Source organism: Neophocaena asiaeorientalis, unplaced genomic scaffold, assembly GCF_003031525.2.
Source record: "Neophocaena asiaeorientalis asiaeorientalis breed wild unplaced genomic scaffold, Neophocaena_asiaeorientalis_V1.1 scaffold50, whole genome shotgun sequence".
Lineage (NCBI taxonomy): Eukaryota > Metazoa > Chordata > Mammalia > Artiodactyla > Phocoenidae > Neophocaena > Neophocaena asiaeorientalis.
In genome coordinates this window covers 367,070-392,996 of record NW_020172717.1, presented here as the reverse complement: position 1 = coordinate 392,996, position 25,927 = coordinate 367,070, and the positions used below count along the sequence as shown (strand labels likewise).

Genomic DNA, 25,927 nt, shown 5'->3' with positions numbered 1-25,927 from the left:
TCCCTCCCTCCCTCTTTTTATTTTTGGCTGTGGTGGGTCTTCATTGCTGCATGTGCGCTTTCTCTAGTTGCGTCAAGTGGGGGCTACTCTTCGTTTCGGTGCGCGGGCTTCTCATTGCAGTGGCTTCTCTTGTTGTGGAGCACGGGCTCTAGGCGCGGGCTTCAGTAGTTGTGGCACCCGGGCTTCAGAAGTTGTGGTGCATGGGCTTAGTTGCTCCGCGGCATGTGGGATCTTCCCGGACCAGGGCTCAAACCCATGTCCCCTGCATTGACAGGTGGATTCTTAACCACTGTGCCACCACGGAAGTCTTTGAGTGCTATTTCTTAGTGGCTAGAATACAGTTCTGGAAACATTTGGCCTTAGTAAGCTTCTCAAAGAAGAGCTTTCTAATATAAAATTTAAGAAGAGATGAAATAAAAATCAATTATAGTTTCTTCTTTGTTTTCAAATCTGTTTATTAAAGTGAAGTTAGTTGAGTAATTGCAAATACCTAGCTCTAATATTCTATAATATATACTTAATAGTCAACTGTTCTGGATTTTTTTAAAGGAATTAATACTTAATTAAAAGCCAACTCACATTGCAATAGACAAGGAAAATATATCAACTCTATCTTGTTCAGGTACTCTCTCTGCAAAAAAGTTGCTCTACTTACATACATATGTAGGTACTAGAGTGACAAAGTGTCAGTTTGCCTAGGACTGAAGGATTTCCTGGAACAGGGGACTATCAGTACTAAAGCTGGGTTGGTCCTAGGCAAACCAGGACAGTTTGTCACTCTAGCACACATACATAATATTTTATATTTTGTACATGTAATGTATTATATATTAGTTATACATGTATTTTTTCCTCTGAATAACTTGAGCCATCTTGCACAGTTCTTTTACTGTGCTATAATATGATGATGCCCTCAGTAACCATCCTGGTGAGTGAAACTCTTTGCCAATGTGCTAGACTAAGCCAGCACGCTGATATTTCTCTTTAGATTCTTTTATTACTATTTTACACATTTCTTACTTCCTCCTTTTGCTGACACTGTGTATTCTAAAACTCATTAAATGCTATCAGTGTAAAGAAAAGAGTCAGATAGCCAGCTTCCTGAGACTGTAAAGTGTATTTTGTACATATAGTCTGAGTATTTTGTGGGAATAAAGTGCTTGGTCTTTTTTATTAAAAAGAAAAATTGCTCTACGGGATCAGGATTAGATTAAGTGGTCAACCAATAGTGGATTGAAGAAAAGATAAAGGTGTATTTTTTTGTTGTTGTTGTGTAAAAGAAGTGCAGGAACAGGCAGCCTAGGGCTGGCAAGACAGCTTCATAATATTAAAGGCCCAAGCTTATTCTATATTGTTATGCTAAATCTCTTGATCTAAGATGGTTGCTGAAATTCCAGCTGTGATTACCATATTCCCATCAGTCAGAAGGAGAAAAGGAAAGGGAATCACATTCGTTATTTCACCATCAGCCAGAACATAGTCATTTGGCCACATCTAGCTGCAATTGATGCTGGAAAATAGAGACTTTACTCCGAGTGGCCATACATACCATTAAAACCAGAATTCTGTTATTTAGGAAAAGAGGGAAAATAGATATCAGGGAACAATTAGAAGTCCCTAGAACACTTATCCAGATATACTGCTGTAGCAGAGGTAATTTCTACTTTAGTAACTCAAGGGTTACTTTCTTTTTTTCAGTTTGTTTCTTCTCTGCCTTCAACATGTAATTCCTGTTAAAAATTAAAAGTTCCCTTACATTTAACTCTATCAGCATATGAATTTGCATATCTCTTGGCCAGCATCATCTTGGGTCTCTTGAACAGATGTAATTCATGCTGAAATGTGAAAAGGAATTGAAAGCATGCCTAACTCTCTGCTGAAGGTTCGGTCAAGTATTTCCTCCTTCAGCTCAGCATTCAGAGTCATAGACAGTGGCTAAACAGGGACTCGCATATGGCCACTGTAACCTTGAATTATGTAATCTCCGAGTGTCTGAGACTGACCTGTGACCTCAAAACTGGGAAGGATTTTCTTTGAGACATTTCACCCTGGCTTTGTGGGTCTCACGAGTAGGGTGAAGCTATATTGATACCATGAGTATATCTTCAAAGATTCCTAGATTTATAGAATTTCACTGGACACTAAGAGTTTAACCCCCTTCTTTTACTGAGAAGTTCCAGAGGAGTTAAATAACTTGTCTAAGGACCAGGCTAGTTAGTTACAAAATGTGGTTTGATAATTACTCCTGGCTCCCTTCTCCACACCTCATGAACAGGAGATGACCTGTGGTTGTTCAGGTCCTACCTTTAGGCTGACACATCATCACTGTGGTTCTACCACATTTCCTACTGATGTTCAGATGTGGCTTTGTGGTTCTTCTGTCAGCCCGTGCTTGCGTCGCCTCTACAGGAAGAGAACATTAGTGTGGTAGAGAGTTATCTCCCCATCTACAGGTTGAAGGGACTTGACTGTTCTCTCCTTTATGCATAAGAGAATGGGATGTGTATTAAGGGCAGAATTCATTGTTTCTTTTCCAGATTTTTAGATCTCCCCAATAACAGTCCTAAACCATCTCATGTGAATCTGAGGAACTCTGAATATAATTCATATTTTTTCCCCTGTATACATGGGACAGAAAGTTGTATATGCTCATAGCATCATCAAATTGGAAGGAATCATTATTTCTTCAATTCCTTGATTTCTCAGTTGAGGAAACTAAAACCCAGAGAGATGAATTGACTTAGCCAAGATCATATTTCTTGCCTATGATTTATAGGAAGCCAATGCTTAAAACAACTCTATAGTTTGTTTCTAACGATAGTAACTATTACTATTTACATAACAGATTAGTATCTGAAAACTAATTGCCTGCTTTAGATTTAAAAAAAGTGTGGATTTGCTCCCAAACATTTTAAATTTATAATTAGATGACATGGACTCATTTTTATAAAATATTTTATTTACAGTAGAGATTTACAAAAATAGTCTCAATAAAATTAATACAAAACCATTTTACAATATAACTTATATAACTATCTCCTCAAAAAATGACATTTGATTATAACACACACTACATTTGTATTTGTTAAGTCACATGGTAGTATAAATATGTTCTATCATTTTTTCATAATAAGGTATGTACCAATAACAATGAACAGTGGACAACAAATGTTATTTTATTATTCTTCCAATGTAAAATTCATCTCTGGCCAAAACAAAATTAGCCAAAGAAAAGTAAAACAATTGTCCTTCTGTTCAACCATACAGTCTTTTTTCATTATTTGAGAGTTTATCTGACAAAGACACAGCATTAATCTGAAAGCACATGGCATAAAGTCTAGTAACAATATCCCCAAAAGCCTTCTCCAATGTCTCCCCTTCGACTATTTATTCAGTATTTTGCCAAGATAAATAAAGATTGATCTCAACTCTCTCCTTCATTTGTCTCAAGTGTTCTTAATAATGCATTCAGGTTTTTAGACCTTCCCAAGTGGCATATGCTTAAAATGTGAGTTTCTTTCTTTGGCTTTAAGTAGAGTTTCACCACACTTAAGAAACGTACTGCGCTCCTCCGTGGGGCTGAATCTCCGTGACTGCCCACCCAACCACATTGCCCCGGATGTGACAGGACTCTGCTCCTCCGGTCTTTCTTATGTCTTCATTGCTGAGAACATGATCCCAGATGTTGAAGCCCGTGAGTCTGCCAGAAAAGGCTAATGTCTCATCAAAGCCACCACCCACACAGCAGCCATTCTTTTCTTGGCCAACCTGCAGGATTCCTCCCTCGGGAACAACGTGACCCGTGGCCATGTCTACAGTGGCGGCCACCAGGTCACCATTTACCCACAAGGCCACGTGCCCTTTCTCTGAATTCCAGGTGCTGCACAGATGGGTCCACGTTCCCAGGGAAATCACAGTATCGGTGACCAGTCTGTTTTCCTCTCCACCCACCACAAGCACGATGGACTGATAGCTGAGGTACAGCTGGATCTCATATGGATTCCTCTTTGTGCCATAGGAAAACAGGACAGTTTTGTTTAACACATCTGTGGCTTTGACCCAAATGCAGGCACTGAAAGCCTCAAGTTTCATTGGTGTTGCTGGATGCACACTTGCAAAAATCTTCTTGGAACGCATGGGGAATAAAATCGCTGTTTCACAACCTAGAGTAGCAAGGGAGTAAGAATATGAAAGAAAATACAAATTCATTCCGAAATGATTCTGGCAGTTAGGCATTTTAGGATGGGCCTTTTCATGACTACGGTTAAAAACTGTATGCAGCAATATGTTATGACTTGAGGGGCCCAAGTATAAAATCTCTATAAAGGAAAGAAAACAGGAATAAGGAAAATCAACTGTCTCATTCAGAAGCATGTAAATGGAAAAGAAGGCACACAGAGAAATGGTAAAATTGGGTTTGAACTGGGCACTCTGGCAGCAGGAGCCACACCCTTAACCAGCACACTGCATTGCCTCTTAGTGGTAGAAGAACCCCTGGATTTGGCTAAAAGAGCTGGAATTCAGTTTGTTTTACTACTAGTAAGCTGTGTTGCTTTTGATGAGCCCCACAATCTCTCCAGGCTTTATAGTTATCTGTCAAGGGCTCTTCCATTCTCCTTGTAATATTCTGCAAGTCTGTAAAGAACAAGCATGTAGCAGTCGAGAAGAGCTCTGTGGACCAAAGATATGCTTAAAAATTCTTACTCTGTCCACATGCTTATAAATGCTATGTAAGCCGTAACAGAAAACCTTTAAGGAAGAGTGAATTCTTCCAAGGGGTCGGATAGAGTATATATTTCTGCTAATCCGCACTTAGAAGGAGACTTTCAAACTTGGGGGTTGGGAGCTTAGTAAATTCCCATCTCTGTCCATCTCCAGGTCACATGGCCAGTCAGGGAGCCGCAGATGCTGAAGTGAAGACCTTTTAGGTGTCTCTAGGAAATAATGTGCTAAAGCCTTTAACAAGTGAGCTCTGCCTTGTGCTAACCTCATATATGCATAAAAGACCATATAAAGAAAGAATTTTTAAAAATCTAAAGTAGGGCTAGGTATGCAGTTTATAACAACCTAAAGAAGATTTACCGTAAGATAGCTTTAAAAAGCAAACTCTCAGAGCTTTTAAAGACTAACTAGTGAATAGAACTTACAGGAACCAAATATCCATGCAAAGTGTGGTAAACTAAGCTAACTGCCTACAAGTGGCTGAAGGCTAGGCTCCATCCTGAAAAAATTAAGCAGATGGACCTTATCCTTTAGAAATAGAGAAGATAATGAGGTTCAGAAAATCCTAGAAAAATAACTATCATACTAAAGCACAAAATTGGTCCTGTCATACTTTGGTATTAACTTTTTCACTGAATAATTTGAATTTCTGAAGATTTTTAAAAATTAATTTTTAATGAGGTGTTGATTCTTTTTTCAGATGAAATTGGTAGGTACATGCTTTCCTAGCTATGTTATTTAAATCAATCAAAGATCATGGAACAAAAGATCACCATATGCATGGGCATTTGACATACTCTCTGTAATGTTTCAGTAGTGTTCAGAGAGGGTGCCAACTACAATCTCATGAACTGATTTCCTGTTTAAATAAGCCCAGGCAGTTAGGATTGCATTCCAAAGCCTTCCTTGATTGCTTCTCAGAGACCCAGCTTCCCCTGTTGGCTGCACTGGTTATGTGAGTTCATGGAGTAGAACTGCATGTTGACAAGTTTTTTTGTGGCTTCTTTTGGGGGCCAGTGATTGAGGCTCTTGATATGTCTTTAAAATGTCAGAAACTCTCTCATGAAATGGCTTTTAACTAATAGGTTTTTCTGATTATATTATCAAAGACCAAACAGAATTAAAACCAGGTTCTTAAGAGGCTGACAACAGAATGATTAGGAATCCCTTAGGAGCCAAGCTGGCAGGAAACCAAGAGAGGAGAAATCAAAGCATGTGGGTAAAGTATTAGTAGAGGATGTATTATAATAAGAAATTAACATTTTTGAATTCAGAAATACATCCCTCTTCTGCTCTAACTAGTATGCAGAGGTGGAAGTGAAACAGCATAATTCTTCAGTTTTCCTGATATGTGATATGTACAATGATTTTACATGGTTTGCAAAAGACAAATTTCATCCATTAAAACAGCTAAAGAATTATAATTTGTCTCCTTGTCACTTACATTGAGGATCTATTGTATATTTGATTTTATGATTTTTCCCCCCTCTGAAGCCCTACTTAATATTTAAAAAAATATGTTCTGTACTGATAGTCCTCAGTTATTTAGGAAAGACTCATATTCTGGTATGGTTTCTGCAATTTTAAATGCAACATGCTCTCACACATGCATGATTCTTCTCCTACCCCATCCAATAAGAGTTGCTTTATTGGACATAAAGAAAGGATGGTGCTTTTTGTAATTGTTTTCTGTTCATAAGATGCTCAGGAAAAGTGTAAGTCATATTTTCTTACATAGGACACAGATTTTCTAATGTAACCCACAATTGTTACATCACCATTTCTTAGAAATTTTGATTTACAAAGGAGTGTTACTTGGCTCCAAATCTACTCTTTATTTCCTTGAACTGTCTTTCAAATGTATTATTTCGAGCCCACATGTGTTTGAAAATTCACTTAGTATTACATGGGACTTCGACAGGTTGCATCTGGTTTGAACTCACCCTCTCCTGTTTCACCCTGATCCTCCACATCCCTGGGGTGCCACCTGGATACCAGTTCGCTCCTACATCTTACTGTCTCTCTTTGGATCCCTCAGCCTCTGGTTTATTCCAAACCTCACACCCTGGACCTCACTCTGGCGCTCATTTCACAGACCCTAGGGCTGGGGGGACCCCTTGGGAGATCAGATTCAGCCTCAAGTCTTTTGTTTGGAACTGGCAGGGGGAGGGGCCAGCCCAGGGATTGGAAACCCTTCCTAAAAATTAGGCTGGGCCCTGAAATAGCGCGGGGAACCAGAGCTCCCCTAAAGAGAGAAGCCGGCTAAAATTAGACGAAGTGGAAATCCCTAACGGAGGGAAGCTGACACCGAGAGAGGTCACGGTTATAACCGGCCAATAGAGCTCCTGTAACGCCTGGTCGGATCGGGTGTCAGTCTGGGGCCCCTTGACGTCTATTTCAAGACTGTGATGATTACGTGCACATCTATCCTCTGGATTCCTCGGGACTGGAGACTACTTTTGAAAGCAATTTTCCCGCCTTGTATGGTGTGTCTGAGCTCTGTGACCATGCATGGAGAAACAGAAGGGTGTGTGTGTGTGTTTCCTCCCGCTAAAGCCTCTCCTAGAGGGTTGGCTGACTCTGCTTCCCGCAACTCGCGCTCCGAGAACGAAGCCGCGTGGGGGTCCCCGCCCGGCCCAGCGTCCTCACCTGCTGGCAGCCAGCGTCCTGCCGCCCAGCCCTGCACAGCGCGGAGGTCGGCCTGCGTCTGCCGCAGCTCCTCGAGCACTGCGCCAAGGGCGCGCCCCGCCTCCTCCTGCGGCTGCAGCGCCCCGGCTTCCTCCAGGCGCGCCAGCCTGCGGCTCGCCTCGCGGCTCGCCTGCAGCAGCTCATCCAGCGCCCGGGCCAGCCTGGCCTCGGCGGGGGCCACCGGCGCGCACGGCCTCACCAGGCTGCCCGCCAGCCGGCCCAGCTCGGCCCGCAGCTTCTGCAGCTCACCCCGGAGGACGTCGTCGGTGGCCTGCAGCAGCATGCCCTCCCGCATCTGAGAGTTCTCCAGCATGATGAAGAGCTTGTCCCACTCGGAGTTCTCCCGACTGCAGTCGCACGGCGTAGCTAGAGCACGGGACACACACGCGTTACCGACCCGCCCAGGCCCTCCTCGGGTGTGCCTTGTAAAATGCCGACCTCCCTCTGTGGTCCCAAGTACTCATCCCCAGTACCCCCCTTTCCTTTCAGGATACCTGCAAAAAACCAGCATGTAAATATCTCGAGTATGACAGAAACCATGCAAGTTTATATGAAGTTGAACTCTATGAAATTGCCGTTCATGGAGCTCAAAACGAGAATATAGGCGATTTCATACAGTTCGACCCATTATGTATCAATGACAGAAGTAACTTTTTGAAAACTCTCCCTTTCCTAACGTGCTTTTCTCTTTTGCAAAACAAACTAATTTTTTTTGCTTATTTCATTGGCTACAAAATATATGTATAATACTTAGACCCAAAGAGGTGGATATGTAATTAGGATTAGCAGAGAAACAGTTAAAATGAACTTACGGTCCTCAGTGGGATGGAGTCCATTGTCTATTTCATTGTCCAGATTCACATACATGAGCTCATATTCATCCGAGTTCTCGGCCGACAGTGCAGACCAGAGAGCACAAAACAGAATCACGGGGAGATGCATTGCTGAAGAGACAAAGTTCTTCCCACAGACGTCGGGAGGGGACGAAACAAGAGGCTCTCAAGTGAGTGGAGAAGGAGCGGAGGAGAGTGAGAGGCAGGAGCTGAGAGCCCTTAATAAATGCTGGGGAAGGTCTGAATGGGGATGAATGAGTAATGCCAGTGGCACTGCGTTCACGGGAGTTCCCCTGAATTGGGGGGGGAGGGGTGGGGGGGAGGGGGAAGGAGACGTGGGGAGTTGCACAATAGTAAACCACAAAGGTTTACACTGCAGTCAGATTAATTGGAAGAGGGTCAGAGGGGAAAGAGGTGGGGAGACGGGGCTAGGACTGTCTCCCCCTGGGGATTAGCTGTTGTAACTTGAATTGGTAGCACTGAAGGATGAGAGGGAGGGGAGGGGTGTTAGGGGGAGAAATAATTCAGCAGGCATAGAGGTGTGAAAGCAAGAGCATCATTTCAGCATTTTGTGTGCACTCGCATTGTTTCACCACCGTTATGTATAGAAAACTTTTTTTCACTTTTCTTTGTACACAGTTTTACAGGTCTAAACTGTGAAAGTTACTCTGATTTCAAGATAAACCAACACAGTAAAAATTTGTATGGCTCTAGAAGCCAAATCCATTCCGAGTTATTCCACCTTTAATCCTTCTGGAGTTGCAACTATACTTTTATAAATGGACTTTCTAATGACAAACACAGCAAAATTGGTAAACCTAGAATGAGAAGAAGCTGGGGAAAAGGAATTAACTGATTTTAGGTGTGTTTCTTTTCATAACCTGAAATTTAGTGGATATATTATTTCACTAGGCTTAGAGTCAAAGATCATGTTTCTAAAGTAAATTTAGGGATTCCTGCTTCTGCCAATATATGGAGATCTATATAAGCTGAAAACTGGTGGAAAAAAAAACCTCGAAATGTGTTTACATTAGAATAATAATAAAAACTTAAAATGTACAAATAAGCTTCCAATAAAGTAAGGGAGATATCCAGAGGCCAAAGAGAGGGAACCAAAAACAGACCAGTAAAGCCCAAGAGCTGATGCTAGGCCCCCTCCCCCCAGGGGAGGTGAAGGGGTGGACATGTTGTCCGTTCTGTGATAACCAAGTGTTAATGGCCATATGGGAACAAGGCTTAGGCCAGGATGAGGAGTTACCTATTGGATTTCAGTTGGTCCCTGCCCTAGCTCAAGAAAGTGAGAAGTAAGCATAGCTCTCTTTGAACTCTACAGGGTCTCTGAGAGTTTGTGACTTTGGGCCTGCCCTCATATGTTCCAGATTCAAATGTATACTGTCTGACACATACTTATTATTAAAAATAAATTCATAATAAAAATTATTTAAACATATGAGGGAACAATCCACCATAAATTAGAACCAACAGAAACCAAAAGGGATTAGACACCCCTCCCTCAAAAATTTCACTTATTTAAAATATCAGCTAGAAACTAGAAAATAAGTGTGTTTAAAGTGATTTAAGATCTACAAGAAGGAATTGGAAACATGAAAAAAGAAAAAGACACTGATGTTTTTTAAAGAATCAAATATAACTTCTAGAATTAAAAAAAAGTTAATTGAAATTTTTAAAAAATTCAAGGAATGGATTAAATGACAAATTAGGCTGAAGCTGAAGAGAATATTAAGGAACTGGAAGAAAGAGCTAAGAAAGTAATTCTAAAATCCTTTCATTGTTCAAGACAGGAAAATTAATTTTTCTTTGTTAGTTCAAGAATGTTTATCTTTTAAAGGACAGCCACCAAAACCAAAAGGAAATAAAATGTCCAAATAGAAGGAATACAGAGCATAGACAGAGCAAGATAAGTAAAAAGCACAATGTAACGTAAAAATAAATCCAAATATACCAGTAATCACTATAAGTATTAATGAAACAAACTTTCAGTTAAGAGACAAATGTTTGTCAGATAGAAATATTTTTTAAGTTCAGCTATAAGTCACTTACAAGAGTCACACATAAAACATAAGAATCTAGAAATCTCGAAAACAAAAAAATTTTAAAGTGGTGAGAGAATATACCCTACAAGGGCAATTCAAAAAAGCTAGCATAGTTGTATTAATATCAGTCAAAAGTAGACTTTAAAGCAAAGAGAGAAATTAAATTATGATGCAATGCTTTACCAGGAAGATATCTCAGAACTATCTGGTAGTTTCAAAAAAATATGCCAAATATTGGCAGACTTCTAAGAAGAAATTGACAAATCCATAATCATAAAGACAGATTTTAACGTACTTCTCATAACTGATAGGTTCACTTCTGTCATAACTGATCATTCCAATGCCAAAAAACTGCGAAAGGATACAGAAATTTAAACTACATAATTTAAATTTTGATATGATGAAATATATGGAACATTGCTCAGAAGGTTTGATAAGCAAGTTCTACCAAGCAAGGAACATGTAATCCCCATTTTATATAAACGGCCTCTGAGAATAGTGTGTGCAGGAATGCACTAAATTCTTTTTATATGTCTAGTAAGTATGATACTAAAAAGAGACAAGGTCAGTACAAGAAAGGAAAACTGCAAGTCAGTCTCATTTAAGGACATAGATGTGAAAGCTCTAAATGAAATATGAGCCCAAATCCAGCAATCTATGCATTAAAATGCATCATAACCAAGCTGAGTGTATTCTAAGAGTATAAGATTGATTAAACATTAGAATATTCATTAATTTACTACAATAACAAGTGAAAGGAGAAATCATCATGTGGACAGGTGCAGAAAAATCGTTTAATAAAATTCAACTCTCATTCATGTTCAAACTAGGAAAAAGACGAACTTAAACTGATAAAATCTAAATACCAAAAATGTGTAGAAACATGTTACATACATTATGATGAATCCTTAGAAGCATACTCTTTAAAGACAGGAATAATAAAACGATACCAGTGGACACTGGTTCTATTCATCAAAGTGTTTGAGGTCCCAGCCGGTAAAGTAGGACAAAAAAGAAATGTAAGGAATAAGGATGGAAAGAAACGAAGTTTTCATCAGTTATTGTAAGTTGATTATCTATATACAGAAAATCTAAGAGACTCTGAAGACAGTTTATTAATAAAAGAACTAAACTTTTGCTGGATGAAAGGTCAATGTACAAAAATCAGTTGCTTTCTTAATGCAGCACATAAATAGAAAATATCTTTAAAAGACCAAAAACTTTCATTTACAATAGCAACAAATATGGAATACCTAGGAATCTATTTAACAAAAGATATATAAGGTACAGCTAATATCACAAAACTTTGAAAGACATAAAAAAATTACATAGAAGAATATATCAAGTTCTTGAATAAGAAGACTCAGTTTCACAGAGATGTCAATTATTCCAAATTAGTCTATATATTCAATGTGAAGAAAAAAACCTAACCTAGTTTTTCAAGGATGTTGACAAACTAATGGTAAAATTTATATAGAGGAATTTGAAGTAGAAGATGAAGAAATTTGCCCTGTGAGATATAATGATTTATTATAAAGTTATTGTAATGAAGAAAATATATAATTGGTGAAGGTATGACAAATAACCAGAAACAGATCCAGATACATGGGAAACTTTATATACGAAAGAGGTATTACAAATCAGAAGGGAAACAGTTGGCCACTCAATAAATTGATCTGGGACAATTGTTTATATACACACAAATATATATTTATAATTAGATCCCTTCCTCGTATGTACAAAAAGTAAAATCCAGATGGATTAAAGACAAACATAAAAACGAAATCATAGGTCTTCCCTGGTGGCGCAATGGTTAAGAATCCGCCTGCCATTGCAGGGGACACAGGTTCGAGCCCTGGTCCAGGAAGATCCCACATGCTGCGGAGCACCTAAGCCCGTGCGCCACAACTACTGAGCCTGCACTCTAGAGCCCGAGAGCCACAACTACTGAAGCCTACGCACCTAGAGCCCGTGCTCTGCAACAAGAGAAGCCACTACAATGAGAAGCACGTGCATTGCAGCGAAGAGTAGCCCCCACTCGCCGCAACTAGAGAAAGCCTGCACGCAGCAACGAAGACCCAACGCAGCCAAATAAATAAAATAATTTTTTTAAAAAATCATAATGCTTTTAGGAGAAAATATAGTAGAATATTTTTATGAACATATTCATTATATTAGGGAAAATTTTCTCAATGACAAAATCTTTATAAACCATAAAATAAAAAATTAAAAAATCAACTCCATTAGGATTGCAAATTTAAAACTAATAGACCAAATATTAGTGTCCAGAATAAATAAGGAACTTCTACAAATCAGTAAGAAAACACAAACATCCCAATCGAAAATAGGCAAAGGATATGAATGGCCAAATCACAGCAGAGGAAATGACCTGAAAACGTATAAAAATGGTGCTCAGCCTTACAAGTGATTAAATAAATGAAAATTAAAACAAAAAATGAGGTGTCACCTTACACCCCATCAGATTGGCAAAAACCAATGTCTGTCAAGACCAAATGTTGGCAACAGAAACATTCATGCGCCTGGTGGGTATGTAAATTGTTATAATCGTGATGGTAGGCAGAATAATGAACCCCTCCCCAAAGATATCCACGTCTTAATCCCCATGACCTGTGAACATGTTGTGTTTCATTGCACAGAAGATGGAATTAAGGTTACCATATAAGGAGATAATCCTAGATTATCCAGATGGACACAGTGTCATCACAAGGGTGCTTAAGTGGAAGAGAGGCAGAAGAGAGAAGCAGAGGAAGAGGTGTAGTGACAGAAGCAGGATCAAAGAGTTGCTCTGTAGCTGACTTTGAAGATGGAGGAAGGAGACCCCAAAGCAAGGAATGCTGGTGGTCTCCAGAAGCTAGAAAAGCCAAGAAACGGTTCCTTCCTACAACCTCCAGGAAGGATCCCAGGCCTTCCAGTACCTGGATTTTAGCCCAGTGAGACTCATGCCAGACTTCTGTATTATGGAAACATAAGATAATAAATTTGTGTTATTTTGGGCCACAGTTTTTGTCAATTTCTTATGGGAGCTATAGAAAACTACTACAACCACGTTGCAAAGAAATTTTGGAACATGTAGAAACTTAACTCTGAGGGAAAACCCCACTGCTTTGCTACTTAATTATGTGGTCCAGGGACCATCAACATCACCTGAGAGCCTGTTAGAAATTCAGATTCTCAGGCTCTACCTCCAATCTGTTGAATCAGTATCTGTGTTTTAACAAGTTGTCCAGGTGATTTCTAAGCACATTAAGCTCAGAATCAGTACCCAAGGGAATATTTCGCATTTATGCACAATGAAATAGTCTAAAAAGTGCAGCACTATCGGTGAAAGCAAATAATAACAATAATAATAACAATAATGAAAATCTTCCAACCATATAGTATATGAATAAATTGTTGCATATTTATACAATAGAATACCATACAGCTGTGAGAATAAATGAAGGAGAACTTCTTGGATATAAAACTTCAATACAATGTTGGTTGGGAAAAAATATGTTGCACAAAGATATGTACAATATACTATTGATATAGAATTTTAAAGCATGCAAAGAACACTATAAATGCTTATTGATATATTCACATACAATTGAAGTGTAAAAACATTCACAAAGATGGTAAACACCAATTTCAGGTTGGTGGTTGCCTCTGGGGAGAAAAGGAAGTGAGTGGGGTGGGAAGCAATTATGGTACAAGGTTAAGTTTTGGTAAAGCTGGTTGGTAGGCACACCAGTGGTCCTTATATTTTTGCCTATATTTGTCTAATGGCTTGAAATATTTCATAATGAAGAAGAATATATTAGCTTATGAATGAAATTTATAGGATTTCTACACCAAAGTGTCTTCATCAGTTTCAAATTTTTAAAAAAGCCCTTATTTATTTTTGTATTCTTTGATCGAAATCCAAGTCAGCTAAAGATGACTAATCTGGGTTTTCCCTCTTCAGGGGTCCCAGAACCTTTAATGAGTATTGTTCCTGTCTTCAATTACAATGACAGTTCCATTTATTGTGGCCTTTTTTAGCAGTTAATCAGTATGTCTACATAGCTAAGTTCTATGAGCTAATGTGCTTTGTAGAGATTGGGCATGACATTGACAATTCCTGATCCTTTAAGAAAAAGCTCTTAGTAAAATTAGTAAAAATAAGCAAAAATAAATTAAAAAATAAAACAATGTTTTTTACATTAAAAAAAAAAACTGAATATTTCCAATACCTTGGAGTCTGTGAGCATATGCCTAAAATCTGTTTGAGACTAATTCTATGAGCCATGTGTGGAAAAAGCAATTCTCATTATTTATCATCACCGAGATATATTCACCATGACCCAGGATCACCCTTTCATTAAATTTAGTCATAGATATTCTGAAAATTCTGGCCTTATTTTCTTAATCCTCATATCTAAATGTCCCCACCATTTAATAAGGGTCTACACATGTATAATCACAGCTTATTTGATTCTTTCTGTGTAAGTCTTCTATATACAGAGCCAAATTTAAAGTAAATAGAAGCAAGAAAATTCTTGTTTGAGAAATCCCTAGAAACAACTTCTGAGACATTTACGTTCTTGAGAGGATTTTTTGAAAAAATCCATACCATAAAATGATAAGCAGATGTTTCCCATATGTTGTTTGCTGATGAGTCCCTGCAAACCTTACATCATATTTTTTTCTTCAGATTCCACCATTTTAAACCCAGTTGTCCATACAAGTCTTTGAGGCGGATCACCTGTGACAAACAACCTGAGTCTAAACTTCCCTTGAAATAGTGCAGAAATTGGGGATCTAAATTTGCATTGCTACTTTTCTAACTATTCGTAAAAATAAGGCATAGTTTCCATGTATCAGCTGTCTGAATCATGCCTCCATATCTCTCAGGAACATGAATACATTCCTCTGCACTTTTTTTTTTAGTTCAGTTTCATTTAGATTCATGCTTATGTCGCCGCTTAGTTTTCATTTAAACAGCATCCAAATGTTGTTTTTCGTCAGGAATTCTTTATTGGAACTGTTTCCTTCTCAAGGGTGTTGTCTGGTTACTGTCAAATTTTCTTTTCCCCATGGTGCATTACTCAGGAAAAATTTTCATTAGATAATAATGCTGATCATATCATAAAATATTCCCTTTCATGGAATCTGTTTAAATAATGATTCAGTGATTTTTCAGAATAAGGTACCATGTTATTTTTAGCAGAGGATTTGGCCATTAGTCTGTGCTATTTAATATGTGAAGAGGTCCAAAATTTGTTGCATTGATAATAATGGTATTCTATGGCTCATGGGCTGATAAAGTCATCATTTCTGTTATTATTCCTTCAACAGGTAATGCCATGTTGTTGAGGGTGTTACCTGCTGTGTACGATAAGCAGCCTCAGCCAATTAACAGACACCTGACAGAACTCCTAGCCTTGATGTCTCAGCTGGAACAACCAGAACAGTACCATCTTTTACGGCTTTTGCATGTAGCTGCGAAGAGGAAGCAACCGGAGGTAAAATTTACGTTATATACATGATGGTTCATACAACCGGGTCTGTTTCTGGGTATGTGGACAGGATGTATGCTTCAGCTTTCCTCTCTCATGTATCTGTGCATGCTCACCTTTACATAAAAGCACTCATTCACTTTTTCTAGAATCATAAAAGTGAGGAGGTAGTGGCAGAATTTGGATACTGTCTTAGTGTTCTCTAGAGAAACAGAAGCAATAGAATGAATCTATCAATCAATCTGTCTGTCTGTACATACATACATACATACATATTTATCATGAGGAATTAGAGTTGGCTTATGCAATTATGAGGCTAAAAAGTCCCACAATCTGCCGTCTGCAAGCCGAGGACCCAAGAGAGCGAGTGATATAGTTCCAGTCCAAGGACCTGAGGACCAGAGGGCTGAGGGTGTGAGGACCAGAGGGCTGAGGGTGTAAGTCCCAGCCTGAGGCCTGGGGAAGACTGATGTCCCAGCTCAAGCAGTCATATGCAGGCCTTCAACAAATTGGATGTGGTTCACTCACACTGGAGAGGGCAATCTGCTTTCTCATTCTACTGATTTAGATGCCAGTATCATCTGGAAACACCCTCACAGACATACCCAGAGTAATGTTAAACCAAATATCTGGGCACCCTCTGACTCAGTGAAGCTGACACATGAAATTAACCACCACAAGTACAGTAATACAAACACAACCAATGTGCAAATTTGTAGCCACTGAAGGACAGCTTTAATGAAAGGTCAGTGTGGTCGTGCAGTCCTAGGAATCTACGGTTTCTCAGATAGGGCCAAGGGGGAGACCTACACATGCCTTGACTTATGGGGAAATCAGACTGTAGTGAGAGCAAAGGCTCACTTTCTAGATAGCAAATTACTTGTTCTTTGGATTCAAGTAAAAGATTGTAATAATTAGGATGCTTGTGATTATCAGTAACCAAACACCCAACCCACAGTGGTTTAAACAATAAAAGAATTTATTAGCACATGCGATGGGGAAAAACCTTCAGATGAGGCTTGATCAGGAGCTCAAATATGTGAGCAGAACAGCTTCTGTATCTCCATTTCTCAGATTTTTGATTTCTCAGTGTTGGCTTTCATTTTCTGTAGGATTTCTCCTTGTGGGCTCCGGATGGGGTTAGGGGTTCTCTAAGCAGTACGCTTTCCTACAACATCCGAACCAAAGTCCTGATAGTCTCCGTTTCAGACACATGCTCTACCCCTGGAGCTTCTCCTGAACCCTGAGGATACTCACATAGAAACTAGAGGCTGCCAGGAAGGAGGAAGTAGAATTGGATTCTGGAGGGCACCAACACATGTGCACAGTACAGATTAATGGTCAGCCAAGGTTATATATGGCTGCATCTTTGCCCCATTTTCCTGATAATATCAATATCCACCACTTGAAAAACCAGTCAACACTAAGGTGAAGACTGGAACATTTGGATTCAACATCAAAATTCAAAGAAAGGCAGGCAAGAATGGTCATATGCATAATTAACCACAATAGACTGTAAGCTCCTTGTGGTAAGGCATGATTTCTTCTTTTCCTTTGTATCCCACATCTTGGTACAGTATCTGAGAGCACTCAATAAACATTCATAAAATTAAACTGAACTAAACGGGGTGATAAGTGCTCTATGAAAGGTATAAACGGCGGGCAGTGGGCAGTGAGTTCTACCTTAGGGGAAAATCGGTGCCATGAAGACCCACAAAGGGAGTGGCATCAGGCAATGTTGAAGTTTTATGTCAGGTGGAGCAGAGGGACAAATGGTCTTCAGGAAGTGGGGACTGGGCTGGGAGACCTGGACACTGGAGAGCAGGCTTAAGCCCTACCCCCAGAGGTTTCAATTCAATAGGTCTAGGATGGGGTCCCCGATTCTGCCCTTTTACAAGTTCCCAGGTGATGCTGCCCCTGCTGCTTCAGGGACCACACTTTGAGCAGTAAGGCTAGAAGTCGGGCAGAGGACTGGGCACCTCTCTGTTACCTGGTATGCATCTTTGCTTTTGCCCTTAGAATAATGTATTGTCACTATTTTTTCCATGTCCATCTCTTCCAGTGCACCTTAAACTCCTTGAGGGGCAAAGAGTGTGTCTGCATATTTGTATGAACTCCCTAGCCTAGTGCTGGGCACCTAATAGGGTTTCAATAAAACGTTGTTGAATCTGGAAATGAATAAATGAACAAAAGAGGCCAAAGAGAGTGAAGACCATGAAGAACAAGGAAAAAGATGTGTGTGGTCTCCAGAGGGGGAAAGTGGCTCAACAGGGTCAAGATCTAGGGAGTTAAAGGAGATTGGAGATGGGAATTGACCTTGGATTTGGTAGCTGGGGACTCACCAGTGACCCACGAGAGGCAGTGGTCTGTGGGGTGAAGTGGGGAGTGGCAGGCATCCATTACTGATTGTGTGTGGCAGGGAAGGGTAGGAAATGACCACACGAGTGTGGGAGTTTAGGAGAAATAAGGAGGGTTTAACAACATCCAGTAAGAATAAAGTGATTGAGGTTGTGGGAGAAAATATTAGATACAATAAGGTACTAGAGGAAGTCTGGGAGTGAATTCCAGAGCACAGATGGAGAAACGAGTTTCAGAAAGGATTAAGGACAGAAAGGATGGGCAAAGCTACAACAGAGTTTGGGCTGGTAAGGGAGTGGAGTTGAGGGATCACTGGGTCACCTAAAAGAAGGCTCAGGGTGAGGGGGGCACAGACAGGATGGTGTATTCGTTTCCTGTGCTGCTGTAACATTACCACAAATGTAGTGATTTAAAACAACACAAATTTATTACCTTACAGTTCTGGAGGTCAGAAGTCTAAAATGGGTCAACAGGCTTGCATTCCTTCTGGAGAATCTAGAGGAGAATACGTTTCCTTGTGCTTTCCGGCTCCGAGAGGCTGGCCCATGGTCTGCATCACTCTCATCTCTGCTTGACTCTCCTTTTTCCCTCTTCCAAGGCCCTTGTGGGTACATTGGGGCCACCCAGATGATCCAGGATTATCTCTCCATCGCAAGACCCTTAACTTAATCACATTTACAAAGTCCCTTCTGTGTGGAAGGGAGCATTTTCACAAGTTCTGGGGATTAGGGTGTGGACATCTTTGGGAAGTCATTATTCTGCCTACCACAGATAGAGACTGGGGACCAGGTGATATGGGGAATAGTGAGAGGTGACTAACAGGCCAAACCTAGTTTCATAAATGAGGTGGCTGGCATGCCATTTGATCTGCAGCCTGAGAGCAAAAGCAAAACAAACACAGTTTTTGGAAAGGCAGGTTCAATAAAAGTTCAAGGGGGATTTGGATAGAATAAGCTAATTCTATCCAAATAGAATAAGCTAACTTATTTCCCATAGGGTAAAGGATGGGCATAAAGGTAAATGAAACCAGGAGGAGACTCACTTATAGGAAGGGGGAGGGGAAAGGCCTTGGTGTCACCTGACCCAAAAAGGTAGGGTCCAAGAATGAGGGTGGCACCATGTGTGGCGTTCAGAGAGTTCCTGTCAGACCTCTGGTTACAGGCCTTCTATGGCTGTCCAGAGACTCGGGAAAGGGCTTATGAGGCCATTTAAAACCAGGCCCCTGACTGTTGCCTGGCCTCGTAGGGTCACTTTAATCCTTACACCTTGAACAACTATACAGTCTTAGGGACCACAGGTGGGCATTCTCTATCAGGGCACTGAGTTTTTACATATATGCTATGTTCTCCATCTGGAATGTTCTTTCCTAACCAGGACCACCCTTTCTGGGCTGACAGTTGCTTAGGTGTTGCTTTCTTGCCAGTAGTCCTCTCTGACTCCTTTCTTCTGCCTAATCCCAGACATAGCAATTTCACACTGTCATGAATTTGTCTCTGCTGGTCTCTCCCTCTGGATCACCTTGGCTGTGATGCAAATGCTTGAGACACAAGGACCACCTTATCCATCACTGTGTCCCCAGTGCCTGGCATAGTACCTGGCACACAGAAGTCTCTCCACGAATATTTCTTAAGACAGATGAGTTAGTATTAGTGCCTAAATTTGCAGAGGATTTTACCATTCACAAAGGACTTTTGTTTTAACATCTAATATCTCATTTAATCCTACCAATAACTCTATGATGTGTTATTTTTTTCTCCATTTTACACCAGTCAAAATGGATGCTTTGTTGCAAATGGAGTGTAACCTTTAAAAATTGTATAAAAATTAAAAATAAATCAGTTAAAATCAGAAAAAAAAAAAAGAAAAAAGAATGTTTTGAGAGGTTATCTTGCCCCCATCTCACAAGTAGTAAGCGGTAAGTGACAGGTCCAGCACTCTGACTCCCAACCCCCTCCTCTCTTGGCCTGGGGGAGTCACTGAGTAGCCTCCACTTCAGAAGGCCACAAGGGAAGTGTTCCCAGGTTACAGAAGTCAGGGGAGGGTGGACAAGGGGCACCAATAGTGGTTGAGCTCATGCCAAGTACCAGGCACTGTGTAGGTGTTTTACAGAGATTATCTCACTTGTTCTCCACAACCTTTTCATTTTGTAAACAGAGAAGTTGAAGTTTGGAGAGGTCAAGAACAGTGCTGGTACCAAGGAGCGACTTGGTGAGGTGGCTTTTCATGCCCCCCTTATCTTTATCGGCCCCTCTAGTTTTCAGACGGGCAATGTCCATGTCTTCCACAGGCCATTACAGTCACACTGCCCCGCCCCTAAGACTGCCATTTACAGAAAATCTGGGGCTGACACTGGTTAGGGAACTTTCGCAGAGCCATACAGATTAGGCTGAGCTACCTCATCAACCCAGTCTAATTCCAGCCAATGAGATCTTTTGATCTCAACATGCTAAAAAAAATGAGACTGTAAGGCTGTGGCTTGTGAAACAAATGGGCGAGCCGGGGGACACAGTAGAAAGGTAAGCTAGACAAGAAAAGGAGGAGAACCGAACAGAAGGGGAAAGAGAGGGGGAAAGCAGATTGCTGTAGGTATTCCTGTAGGTGCTGAGTGTGGATCCTAGAATGAAGAAGCAAAGGGTTAGGAAGCACCCATAATGACGTGAAGGGACCCACCAGGGCCAGGATCCTAACTGGTGGCAGGGAGTGGTGACTAGGGCACCGCCCAACCCTTTGTTTCCCATCAGCACTTCTCTTCCTGTTAAAGCAGCCCTGCCCCTTCCCACCCCCCTTGCCTCCTTCAGCTCTTTGTCAGCTAACACCTGATTACTGAGCTGCTCAGACAGTGAGCTAGAGAAATCCCTGATTCACCTCTCCTCTCTCTCATGTTCATTAATTAGACAGCAGGCAAGGGGAAAAGGAGGGATACAGAGAAAAGTCTACTGAGAGAGGAAAATGAAATACGTGGCAACAATCAAATCTATAGCCTGAGGCTTTCAGTGTAAGTCTAGTTCATTCAATTTCAGATGAAATAAGAGGCTAAATGAGAAGGATTTTGACCTTGTGACATTTGGATTAAAAGGGGGTTTTTCCTTCTGCATAAAAGCTGTGCCAGTGCTCTGTAACTTGGAGGTAAACTGAGCAGGTTCTCCAATGAAGGCAAGTGCAGGAATGTTTTCATGCTTTCTTGAATGCACTCCTCATTACCCACCTTCTGTGACCAGTGATAACTGGGCTCTCCAGGGCTGGAGGGTCAACAGTTGGCCCTTGAAAAAAAATCTTCTCTATGTATAGCTGACTAGTCCATGAGGTTGTGAAGGTGACATAGCGTCAACATCCATCTGTCTGTGAGTTTCTGATGTTGCTGCCCGACCATGTGGTGTCCCTTCCTCCATCACTGCCCTCTGAGTATCCCTCTTTTAGGAAGCTATCCTTCCTAGGTGGAGGGAGGCAGTTCTTGGCTAGTGACTCGTGGCTGGAAGCTCCAGAGGATTCTCCAAGTTCATTTATAGGAAAAGGCTGGGTGGTCAATTTTCCAAGTGGCCTTCTGGGGCTAAGTCTATATTCTCGGCTGCCAAAAACCATGCTGTAGTCTAGTCAATGAAGGAAACAGAATTTAGTAACACATATGAGCATATGTGTTATTATCCCCAGGATGTAGGCATCTAGCCCTAACCATACAGAGAAGAGTGGCAGGAAATGGCAAGTTCGGCCCTCTGTTGATTAATGTCCAGACCCAGAGGAACTGCTTTTGTGGTCTGGTCCCTAGAGTCATTTTCTAGGATTTTCTCTCAGCAGTGTAGAGCATTCCTATTCACATACCTAATCCTGCAGCACCTAACATAGCATCACCAGGCTGACAAGACTCAGAGGTCACTTGGTATTTATTTAAAATGAGAAGCCAGTTGCAGAGCATTAAGATAGAGTGATGGAATATATATAGACTGTTCTCAAACAGCCTTTGGAGCAGAACCCTGGGTTTCAGAATATATATTTCGTTAGTATGGTGGGTATAAGTAATACCTGAAAAGAGTAGCAGTTATTTTATAGGTTTCTGGAGATTAATAGAACTTGTAAGTACTATCCAAATTAAATTGAAAGAGAAAATTGAACCTGAGGACTAATTTAAGAGGGAGTGTGGATACACACGTGCACATACATGTACACAATAGCTCGACTTTTTATTCTGTAAGTAAGAATTTAAATGTCATTTGCTGCCAGTTAAGTTATGGAGCTATGTTTTCAGATGGTCGCACCCTCAAGGTGCCCATGGGCTGGAGTAATGAGCTGTGTCCACAAAATTTCAGTTCAAGGACGAGATGCTAAACTTGTCAGTAGACTGCTTTGGGAGACAGAAAAGGCAGTGATTAATTCTGCTCAGGAAGGACCAGAAAAGTCAGGGATAGGACCCTTCCCTGGGCTACTTGCTTTATACTGTTCTGGTTGGCCCTCCTCTGCCTGTGCCCCCAGTTCCCATGCACTTCCCTGTCTACTAGACATAGTCCAGATAACTGGGACCTTGGAATCCCCTTCCTGTAAGTCTCCATCCTGCTTCCAGGATGCAAGGCCTGGTCCCTGGGCCTGTTTTCCCAAGGACAGGCCGTGCCAACAGTGTGACCCCATAGGTCTGAGAGGCAGCCTAGATGAGCTTGCATATGTGGGCTGGGGTATCCACATATATGCATAGGAGACTCCTTGAAGGCAAAGCCAGGGGTAGGAAGAGAAGGGAGGGGCAAGAGATGGGGATTAAGGGTCATTTCTTCCTGTTCCCTCTACAGGGGCCAAAAATTCTAAATTCAAATCAAGCCTCCCAGATTGTTATAAAGGTGTATGTGTCAGGTAAGAAGATAGAACACTGTATAAGACTATAGAATATTTCAGTGTGTGGTCTGGGGGCCTCCCTTGTTCTCTAGCTTCAGGTTCTGTGTATGTTAGAGCAGGCTGGAGGGAAGGCTTCCCAGAAGTAGAGCTATTTGAGATCAGCTTTGAAAGTATGAGTTTTCTCTGTATTCAAGCCACTGTGGGTGGTCAGTGGCATGTTGCTGGCTCAGAGGGTTCACAGAGGAAGAGGCAGCAGATATACCCATAAGTGAAGACCCTGGAATGCCGTGGCATTGGGATTCCAGCCATGCACCATGGGAAATCTTTTCTTTTTTTTTTTTTTTTTGCTGTATGCGGGCCTCTCACTGTTGTGGCCTCTCCCATTGCGGAGCACAGACTCCGGACACACAGGCTCTGGACACGCAGGCTCAGCGGCCATGGCTCACGGGCCCAGCCGCTCCGTGGCATGTGGGATCTTCCCGCAACGGGGCACGAACCCGTGTCCCCTGCATCGGCAGGCGGACTCTCAACCACTGCACCACCAGGGAAGCCCCATGGGAAATCTTTGACATAAGCAGATGAAGTTTTAGGCAGTGAGGAGGCTGAAGGAAGGGGAAAAGACTTGAGGCTAGGAGGTCAGTTTGGAAGCTCTTTCAGAGTCCATGGTGTGGGGCTTGTGGCCTAAACAAAGGCCGTGTTAGCTTGCTCTTTGCCAGCCATCTATGTTACCTTAGTGGCTACTCTGCTGTCAGCCAAAGGAGGCTTTCTCTGAGTTATGAGACGACTCCAATGAGGCACCATGAAGAGACCAACCTAAGGAAATGCCCTGTGTTTGGAAAATATAATTTCTCCTTATCCAAGAATATCTAAAGCCCAAAGCACCACTTCCCTTAAATGTGAGTGATAAACTTCAAGAAATATCTGCCTTTATTCATTCACATTATTCACATTTTATTATTATTCCCATTATTCAGGGCTTCTCTTTTCTTTGCTCCTATGGATTCAACTCTGCCCAGAAGTATATATATTTGCCTGAGCCTGCCTGCCTGCCTTTCTTATTTTTTCTTTCTTCCTTTCCCCTTTTCTTTCTTTTCCTTTTAAAATTTTCTTTATAGGCTTGGGATATATGGCTGGAGTTTAAATAAAATTGTCATGACTGGAAGCACGTGTCACAGGTGTTCCAGGAATAGGACATGAAGAATAAGGACTAGGAAATGGAATTTTGTAGAATGGGGCAGGAAATGTGTAAGCGTTTTCCATTTCTAAAAGCCTCAGGTTAAGTATGCTGCCCTGATCCGGAGCAGCTGGCTGACACTTCTGCCATAGGTGCCAGGGACCTCTCATAGCTGCACCCAAAGGACATACGGTCAACCCCAATGCACAGGCAGCCTTTACTGAACTGTTCATTCATATGTGCCATTTACCAGAAACTAGCTCTGTCCTTTTCTCCGCAAGTACTGGATATGAATATCAAGTTTAAATTTATACACAGGATGATCCTAGTGATCTCAAAATTATCTTCTTTTATGTCCTTATTAGTTATGTTGTATATGACACATGGTAGTATATATGTTTAAACATTATGTACAACTATTCAAGTACTATGGTGTGGGGTGGGAGTTGGGGTTATCCCAAAACTACCCTATAAAATCATTTAGATCTGTCTTTTGTTTGTTCCTTAAATATTTATTGACTTACTTTCAGGCCAGACTCTGTGCTAGGCACTGAGTATACATTCATAGGTACAAAATGGAAATGATTCTTGACCTTGTAGAGATTTCAGTCAGTCTGCAAGGCAGACACTAGAGCAGCAATGAGAAGGAAGTATGAGGGTAGGAGCTTTAGCAGGGACATGAGACTGAGAGGGGAAAAGAAGAGGAGTTGACGAAGATTTTTTAAAGGAAATAATAGCTAATCTGAAGCCTCAAGAATGATAAGGAGTTATCCAGCAAGTTGGGGGCAATAAGAACTACAGGCAGAATGGATCACATGAGTAAAATTCCAGACACAAGAGAAAACTTAGCAGGTCAAGAACATTTTTTAAAAATCCAACATGGTGGAAGTGTGTTATGAGATGGGATCTGGATGGGGAGACAGTAGAATAGGTGGGTAAGGAGCTAAGTCTAGAAGATGGATAGGAGTCAGTTCAGAAAAGGTATAGTGAACCTCTGGCTTGAGAGCAATGAGAAATTAGTGAAGTATTTTAAGCAGGAGAGGGTCACCATTGTGGCCACAAGGTCGGGAAGGGATTGGACGGACAAGACTGAAGGCAGGGAGAACAGTTAGGAGGCTGTTGGAATAACCCCAGTGCAGGGTGACTAGATCAGTGTCTCAGCTTAAATGTCCCTGCTGAGAGGACTTCCCTGAACCCCAGCCTAAATCAGGGCCCTGGGACTGTGTCTCACAGCACCCTGTATTTTCCCTATGTGACATTTATTAAAACTTATAATTACGTATTTATTTTGTAACTATTTGTTTTACTGAGTATATCCTTTACTAGACAGTGAGTTATTCCATGAAGGCAGGAACCTGTCAGACCTGTTAGAAACATTAACTCCAGCACCTAGAATAGTACCTTGCAAATGGGAAGGACTCCATAAATATTGGTGAATGAGTGAATGGATAGATGAATGGACATGGAGGGAAGTGGACCCATCTGTGGGATACTTGGGGGGTGGAATCAATAGGACTTGGTGATTGCTTGGATGAAGCTGCTGATAAGGGAAAAACAGTTGTCAAGAATGATTCCTAGGGCTTCCCTGGTGGCGCAGTGGTTGAGAGTCCGCCTGCCAATGCAGGGGACACAGGTTCGTGCCCCGGTCCTGGAAGATCCCACATGCCGCAAAGCAGCTGGGCCCGTGAACTATGGCCACTGACCCTGCGCGTCCGGAGCCTGTGCTCCACAACGGGAGAGGCCACAACAGTGAGAGGCCTGCGTACCGCAAAAAAAAAAAAAAAA

At 41.3% G+C, this 25,927-nt stretch overlaps 2 protein-coding genes across 5 annotated transcripts in view; one reads left to right on the top strand and one right to left on the bottom strand.

Annotated features, from left to right (window-relative positions):
- VEPH1 (ventricular zone expressed PH domain containing 1) overlaps positions 1-25,927 on the top strand; it is a 215,166-nt gene that overhangs the window by 50,814 nt on the left and 138,425 nt on the right. For all 4 annotated transcript variants that reach the window (XM_024740169.1, XM_024740167.1, XM_024740168.1 and 1 more), the window contains exon 5: positions 15,635-15,801. In XM_024740169.1, the coding sequence (XP_024595937.1) occupies positions 15,635-15,801 (167 nt within the window). The remainder of the gene's footprint in view (positions 1-15,634; positions 15,802-25,927) is intronic.
- PTX3 (pentraxin 3) lies at positions 2,943-8,474 on the bottom strand. The gene is made up of 3 exons (XM_024740171.1): positions 8,223-8,474; positions 7,372-7,776; positions 2,943-4,163 (listed from the first exon to the last, which is right to left on the bottom strand). Exons 1-3 carry the CDS (start codon positions 8,350-8,352, stop codon positions 3,550-3,552), a joined length of 1,149 nt encoding a protein of 382 aa, XP_024595939.1. The 5' UTR covers positions 8,353-8,474; the 3' UTR covers positions 2,943-3,549.

Bases quoted from the DNA above. Each gene is read 5' to 3' on its own strand.
- PTX3 (XM_024740171.1), bottom strand. From the start codon at position 8,352: ATGCATCTCCCCGTGATTCTGTTTTGTGCTCTCTGGTCTGCACTGTCG. The intron at 7,777-8,222 runs GTAAGTTCATTT...CCCGTGCTCTAG, and splicing joins ACTCCATCCCACTGAGGACC to CTACGCCGTGCGACTGCAGT. The intron at 4,164-7,371 runs GTGAGGACGCTG...TTGCTACTCTAG, and splicing joins AGGACGCTGGCTGCCAGCAG to GTTGTGAAACAGCGATTTTA.